The sequence below is a fragment of the Cannabis sativa genome, chromosome 1 (genome assembly GCF_029168945.1).
Source record: "Cannabis sativa cultivar Pink pepper isolate KNU-18-1 chromosome 1, ASM2916894v1, whole genome shotgun sequence".
In the NCBI taxonomy this organism is placed as follows: Eukaryota; Viridiplantae; Streptophyta; class Magnoliopsida; order Rosales; family Cannabaceae; genus Cannabis; species Cannabis sativa.
In genome coordinates, this window is record NC_083601.1 from 68,276,605 (window position 1) to 68,284,774 (window position 8,170).

Genomic DNA, 8,170 nt, shown 5'->3' on the forward strand with positions numbered 1-8,170 from the left:
TTTAGGGTAGTGTAATCAGGAGAAATATTGTATAATTTTTCTAAGGGAGACTTGTGTTGAAGAGTAGGTGTAGGTAATCTGTTAGACAGATAGACAGAGGTTCTAAAAGCCTCATCCCAATATTTGAGAGGCATAGAGGCATGTGTAAGAAGAGTGAGACCATTCTCAACAACATGTGTATCCCAGTGAGAAGGCCATTCTGGTGTATCCCAGTGAGAAGGATTGCTCGGGTTCTAAGGGAGACTTGTGTTGAAGAGTAGGTGTAGGTAATCTGTTAGACAGATAGACAGAGGTTCTAAAAGCCTCATCCCAATATTTGAGAGGCAAAGAGGCATGTGTAAGAAGAGTGAGACCATTCTCAACAACATGTGTATCCCAGTGAGAGGCCATTCTGGTGTATCCCAGTGAGAAGGATTGCTCGGGTTTCCTGATCCTTAACAAAACATTTATCAGCATGAAACTCAAAGAATACATTATTGTCATGAGCAAATTTAGAAACACTAAGCAAATTCTTTGTAATTTCAGGGACATGTAAAAGATTGTTCAAAACAAGAGGATGAGAATTATGTGTATGAATAAAGGATTTGCCTATGTGTTGAATGGACAGACCTAAGCCATCTCCGTCATATAGTTGATCTGCTCCTTCATACTCAGTGCTTATGTTCAGGTTTTGCACATTAAGAGTGCAATGATTCGATGCTCCAGAATCCGGATACCAGTTACTATCATCAACAGTGGTGGTGGCTGCTATGTTGGCTTGAGCATTGGGGGCATTGGTAGGGGGAAAAACTCCTGTGAAACTCTTGTCGAACCTGTAAAAACAATCAAGAACAGTATGCCCAAGCTTGTGGCATAGCTGGCATTGAACTCGATTTGAGGAAGTAGTGAATCTTCCCCCTCTGCTGTAACCAGACATGCCACGGCCATTAGTATTGAGATAAGGAGATGAAATAGGATAGTTACCTCCAGTAGTTGTGCCCCGATTTGGAAAACCTCGACCATTTCCTCGTGTTAAACCAGAAGGTGGAATTCGATTTGTGTTTGAGAATCTGCTGGTGCAATTTTGACCATTCTGGTATGCTATATTGGCTTCAGCAAACTGATCTATATCAATGGTTGTGAGATTGACACTTAGATCATTTTCTTGATCAAAGTCAGTCTTTTCAATTTGAGACTCAGAAGCAAGCAAGAGAGCTTCAATTTCTGCTACTGAGTACTCTTCGATTCTTGTATTGGTCGATATGATGAAAGTGTCATACTCAGGAGGCAAGCCCTTAAAAATAGCAGCTATGTGATCTCTTGAGCTCAAGACTTCTCCAACTGAGGCAAGGAGATCCACATGCTGCTTCACTTTTAGCAGGTAATCATTTAATGACAGAGATCCTTTTCTAAGCTTCTGCAATTTCGTCCTGAACTCAAGAATTTTGGATGAAACTTGCAGAGTAAAATGTTTCTCAAGAGCACTCCAAATTTGTCTCGCTGTATTGCATCCAACCATGCGTGTGAGGAGGCTCTCTGTCATTGAGGAGAGAAGCCAAGAAACCAGAAGCTGATCTTGAACCTCCCATTCAAGAAAAGCTGGATTGAAGTTGTTCGAGGCTTGATCAGTGTCATTCAAGAACTGAGGAGGAGGCGCACGATCTTGAATGAACATTTGTAATCTATTTCCACGGATTGCAGCCAAAACCTGCTGTTTCCACAAGAGAAAGTTGTGATCATTTAATCTAATGGACATATTGTGATTGAAATATACTGGATTGAACTCATCGGAGTTGCTTCTTGATCGACTGAGATTTGAAGCTCCATTAGTTTGAACAGTCGGTCTGTTGGGATTCGAATTGCTCTGTGTGTTGACACCACCAGCTCCAACGTTTGCCATGTTAGCAGTCAATGGGGGGAACAGCTCTGATACCATGTTGAATCTCTTCGCCATTGATGAACACTCAAGAACAGAGAACTTGCAGAACAGAGAAACCAGAAACGAAGAGAAGATAGAAAGAGAGGAAAAGATAGAGAAAGATAAGATTGTAAACAAAGGGCAATCTTGTTATGATCAGTGATAGAGAATAGCTTTATATAGCCATTGATTACAAGCATAGAGAATTAGTTAGAGCTAACAGAAATCAGTTACAACTGGTAGAGCATAACAGACTGCTATGACTAACAATCAGAACTAACTAACTCAGGAATAACTAACTCTAACTAATACTCCTAACAAATTAGTAGAGAAATGTTAAGGGAATATTATTTGTACGTAACCTTTTAAGCTTTTGTGCTAAGCTTAGTTCTATTGACTATATGTAAGCTTTTTTGATTGTATATAAGCTTTTGTACGTAAATTTTTGAACTTTTGTTTATAAACCTTCTAAGCTTTTGTTCAATTTTCTTTTGAATCAAACCAAAAAAAAAAAATATTTTTGTATCAAATAAAAAAATTCCTCTAATAATTTCAAACTAACATAATGACATTTTAATTTTCTGTAGCACTTTTGAGATATGGCATATGACATTTTGGCGGTTGTATTGTATGACATTACCAAAAAAAAATGAATTAAGAAAAAAAACGAGCCCTTGCTAAAAAAAAATAAAGAAATAGTATGAGAATGTGACTCGTGAGTCTTACTATTCTTCCTTCTATTAATTTATATTTGAAAATATCGCTTAGTCAAAGTTTTAAGTCATTCACATACGTGGGGTTACCCGTTTGGCCCCTTATTTGTGTTTGAATTGGTCTGCGTCTTCGTTCAATAAAGATAAAATTTGACCAGAAGATACTTATTGCTTGCCGTGTACAACTCAAGTGTTCACATTAAAAAGAGAAGTTAATAATGAGCATTGCTATTAGTACCCGTAATGCTTAGCATCTTCTTGACATGTTGCGTTGCGATTAATTAACGATATTTTTTAAAATTTATTATATTAAATTATATGGAACCCAATACTTAATTGGACCAATAACAATATTAATACATAAAAAAATGCTAGACACCACTAATATCTTTTAGCACGTTAATAAAATATGGGTTATGCTCGGATAATTCTATGCCACAGGTCAACCATTTGAAGATAATAGCGAACATATGCTTGTTTGCAAAATTTTAAATAGATTGAGATTCATATCAATTAATCATAATCCAAAGGTTTATTACACTACATAGTAATTATTTGACTGATTTACTGAGGCAGTTATTCTAGCTTATCTTACTATTGTCGAAAAAACCATTCTTTGGTGATTATATAAGCTTCACAAATCCTCCAAATTTGAATCTTCAAAAAGTGGAAAATTCGGCCCTTGGTTTGGTTCTGCCTCTGTTTTCTCATATTGCTGCCACCTAGTTACAACCAACTACCATGACTTTGCACTTGCAGATATCAAATGAAAAAATAAACCCATATCTTCAACTGACATCAATCTTCCTCCATCAAAACAAATAGACAGATTGAAAAACTCTCAATCTGATGAGTCTCTTCAAAATGAATAAAGCCCATTCAATCCCATTATGCAGTTTTCTCTTCTTTCTTTTTCTTAGCCATGGTGGAGTACTCTCCCAGTCATTGCAGAAGCAAGAACAGTCAGTGCTTCTGAGGCTAAAACAGCAGTGGGGAGACCTTCCTTATATGAGTCAATGGATTCCATCATCAATAAACTCTTCTTCTCACTGCTCTTGGCCTGGTATCACCTGCACCTCTAACTCTGTCACCGCTCTGCATCTTTATGATGCAAACATCACCACTCCAGTTCCTTCTTTTGTCTGTGACCTTAAAAACCTCACAGATATTAATCTTGGGCTCAACTACATTCCTGGGGAGTTTCCAAAATCTCTGTTCAACTGTTCAAAGCTTCAATATTTAGACCTCTCCGACAATTTCTTCGTGGGAACCATTCCAAGCGACATCAACCGAATGATTCAGCTCCGGAATCTTTCTCTCGCCGGTAATAGCTTCTCCGGCAACATCCCCGCAGTCATCGGACAGCTTCAAGAATTGAGAAAACTCGAACTAGGAGCCAACCAATTCAATGGCTCTTTACCGCCAGAATTAGGTGAATTGTCTAATCTTGAAATACTGACGCTATCCAATAATAAAAAACTTTCGCCGTCAACTCTCCCTTCTAACTATACCCAATTGAAGAAGTTAGTAAATTTGTTTATTACTAATGCGAATTTGATCGGAGAAATACCTGAAAGTATTGGGGATTTGACAGCATTGGAGTTTTTGGATTTATCTAATAATAGCATGAGTGGGAAAATCCCAGATGGGTTGTTTAAGTTGAAGAATTTAAGTGTGGTTTATCTTCACAAGAACAGTTTTTCTGGGGAGATTCCTCAGGTGATTGAATCTCTGAAATTGACTGTAATTGATATCTCAGAGAACAAGTTAACAGGGAGGATACCAGAAGATTTTGTTAAGCTAAACGAGTTAACGGGTTTGGCTTTGTTCATGAATCAATTATCAGGAAATATTCCAGAGGGGTTAGGCAAACTACCAGGTTTAATGGATTTCAGTCTTTTCATGAACAATTTGTCAGGCGTTTTGCCTCCAGATTTGGGCAAGTATTCAAGCCTCAGAACATTCGAGGTCTCTTCCAATAAGCTTGAAGGAAAACTACCAGAACAACTTTGTTCTGGAGGTATATTAACCGATGTCGTGACTTATGACAACAATTTCATTGGCGAACTACCCAAAGGACTCGGAAATTGCAGCTCTTTGAACATAGTCAAAATTTATAACAACAAATTTTCTGGTAATGTTCCTAGTGGTCTGTGGACATCGTTGAGATTGAGTAACTTAATGATTGGCAACAATGAGTTCACTGGTGTGCTTCCTGAGATGTTGGCTGAGAATCTTTCTCGGCTGGAAATCAATGACAATAAGTTTTCAGGTAACATTCCAATCGGTTCATCTTCCTGGAAAAATTTGGTGGTTTTTAAGGCCAGTAATAACAGCTTGACAGGATCGATTCCAAATGAATTGACCAATCTTCAACTTTTGACAACTCTTTTGCTTGATCAAAACCATCTCACGGGGGATCTTCCATCACATATTCAATCATGGAGGTCCCTTAGCACTCTTGATTTTAGTCGAAACCAAATCTCTGGACAAATTCCTGAAAGCCTTTGTTTCTTGCCTACTCTTAACTATTTATACCTATCAGAAAACCAACTTTCTGGAGAAATTCCATCTCGACTCGGTCAATTGAGGCTCACTGATCTCAATCTCTCTTCCAATAATCTCATTGGAACAATCCCGCCTGAGTATGAGAACGGTGCATTTGCTGACAGCTTCTTGAACAATCCCGGTCTCTGTACAAGCTCCAAGCATTTAAAACTTAAGAATTGTAGTTTCCAATCCAGAAAACGTGACAAACTTTCAACCCCTTATCTTGTGTTGATCATAGCACTAGGTGCAGTGGTCTTCTTGTTATTTGTGTCCTTCATATTCTTCATAATGAGAGGTCATGGGAGCAAAAAAGGACTTGAATCAAAATGGAAGCTAACCTCATTCCAGAGATTATCTTTCACAGAATCAAAGATCGTGTCAGGACTGAAGAACCATAATCTTATTGGAAGTGGAGGCTCTGGTAAAGTCTACCGTGTCCCTGTGAATCGTGAAGGCAATGTTGTCGCCGTAAAAAAACTATGGAGCAACAACATGAATGTAGACCACAAGCTTGAGAAAGAATTCCTTGCGGAAGTGGAGATATTGAGCTTAATTAGACATTCCAACATAGTGAAACTCATGTGCTGCATCTCAAGTGAGAGTTCAAAACTCTTAGTCTATGAGTACATGGATAATCGGAGCTTAGACCGTTGGCTACATGGCAAAAACAATCAGCACATCACTACTTCACCCTCCGGTTTGGTCCATGATATCTTCCTAGATTGGCCCAAGAGGCTACATATAGCAATTGGAGCTGCACAAGGCCTCTGTTATATGCACCATGATTGTGTGCCACCAGTTATCCATAGAGACATTAAATCAAGCAACATCTTGCTAGACTCAGAGTTCAACCCAAAAATCGCAGACTTTGGCCTCGCCAAGTTGTTGGTCAGGCAAGGAGAGCTTGCCACAATGTCTACAGTGGCTGGTTCTTTTGGCTACATGGCTCCAGGTAAATTTAATTAACTAACCTACATTTGTTCTTCCCTATGTCATAACATCTTATATTACGTTTAATTGCAAACTTGCAGAGTATGCTCATACAGTAAGAATCAATGAAAAGATCGATGTTTATAGTTTCGGTGTGGTTCTCTTAGAGTTGGCAACAGGGAGAGAAGCGGGTGACGGCGGTGGAGACGAGCATAGCTCTCTCTCTGACTGGGCTTGGCGTCACATCCAAGAAGACAAGCCGATTGAGGATGCTTTGGACCCAAAAGTAAAGGATTCTCACTTGAAAGAAATGTGTTGGGTATTCAATGTGGGGATCATATGTACGGCAACTCTGCCTATGAGGAGGCCTTCCATGAAAGAAGTTGTACAACTCTTGCTCCAATGTAGTCGTCCTGTGATGGGTTATGGCGAAAAGTTCGCCACAACCGAATACGATGCTGCTCCGCTTTTGAAGAACTCAAAGCGTGAGAATGTTTTAGATGTAGAAGATGAAGAAGACCCTACTTTTGCTAGCAATGTATGATGTAGAGTTTTCCTGCCTTGTTAGATAAATAAAAGTTAATCACAATAGATTAAAGGTTCAAAAGCAGTTTGTTAATATAGTTGAATAATTTTGTCCTAAGTAGATAAAATTAGGAAACTAACCACTATGTATACTAATTTTTTAAGGAGCAAGAACAAGCAAATTAGTGTACCTTATTGTTACAGTTGTGTTAGAGCAGTACTTCTTGTATTCTATTCCTTAATGGTTATATAATTAAATAAGGTTCTTGCTCCCTAGAAATTAATTGTTCAATCTAAACTTCTGAGAAGTGTGTTTGATACTTTTTTTACTCAATTGATCTCTCTGCTTTAAAGCCCTTTATACATGCAAACAAAGATAATCTATACCTGCACATTGCTGAAAGTATATGATTTTCAATGTTCCATGCATTTAAGCATTTTTTGTTCTCTTCCTTACTTAGATCAATGGTCAATGAACTTAAATATACTAAAGGGTGTGTAACCATTTCTATTTGAAATTTTGCAAAAACACTAAGTATCATTTTGGTAGCTTATGTTTTAATAATGGTGTCATTAGTACTCTATATTATAAATCATATATATTATCTTGTGAGCATAGGTTAATTTTGTACACATATTGTACAAGTACTATCAATCACATGGGCACTTCTTTAGGAAGATATATTGGGATACTATTTTGCTCCTTGTGTTTTGCAAAAGTTACTAATTAGACTTTCTGTTTTGTTAAATAATAAAATAGACAATGCATTTTTCAAATTGGTAAAAAATAGACCCTGAGCTTAATTTTTGACAATTTTCTTTTTAATATAACCAACTTGAAGACAATTCTTAACATTAAAAGATATAGAAAATGTAAATAGTTTTGTCATAATACATTTAGATCGAATTATTATTAAATCTTATTTTGACAAAAAATTAGTTCGGGGTCCTATTTGTATCATTTTGAAAAATACATGATCCATTTTGTTATTTAAAAATACAGATGGTCCAATTGGTAGCTTTTACAAAACACGGAGTCCAAAATAGTATTTACCCAAGATATATATTCTACAATCTTACTTACGCAAAAAGAATTTGATAGAATTTTGCCCTGTAAATTTCAATTTGTTGCAAATATTCCCTCCAATAATATTTTGTTCATTTTTTAAAACAATTTATTGATTTAGTACTAATATAACTTTAATTAAAGTCACTTCAAGAATCCATACAAAAACTAAATACATAAATAACATCAATTTTGAGAATAGAATAGTATATACATTTATGTTTAATGTTAGTAAAATAAATTTCAAGTAGCTTAAAATTGTTAAATAAACTTTCGTACTGAAAAAAAAAAAAATATTCGCAACATTTTATATAGTTCTAGAAAATTTTTCTAGAAAAAATAGTTAAAGAAGCAAAAGTTTACAAACGTTTGGAGAAAATTCTTAATATTTTTAATGATACACCAACCTTATCATCTAATTATATGTTGTATGTAGGTTCAGGGTCATCTAAAATATATTAGAAGCACTGTTCTAATTTTTAAAATTAA

At 36.4% G+C, this 8,170-nt stretch overlaps 1 protein-coding gene across 1 annotated transcript; it reads left to right on the forward strand.

Moving 5' to 3' along the window:
- The first annotated feature begins 3,087 nt into the window (after positions 1-3,087).
- LOC115705649 (receptor-like protein kinase 5) lies at positions 3,088-6,949 on the forward strand. The gene is made up of 2 exons (XM_030633050.2): positions 3,088-6,112; positions 6,192-6,949. Exons 1-2 carry the CDS (start codon positions 3,460-3,462, stop codon positions 6,632-6,634), a joined length of 3,096 nt encoding a protein of 1,031 aa, XP_030488910.1. The 5' UTR covers positions 3,088-3,459; the 3' UTR covers positions 6,635-6,949.
- The last annotated feature ends 1,221 nt before the right edge of the window (positions 6,950-8,170 follow it).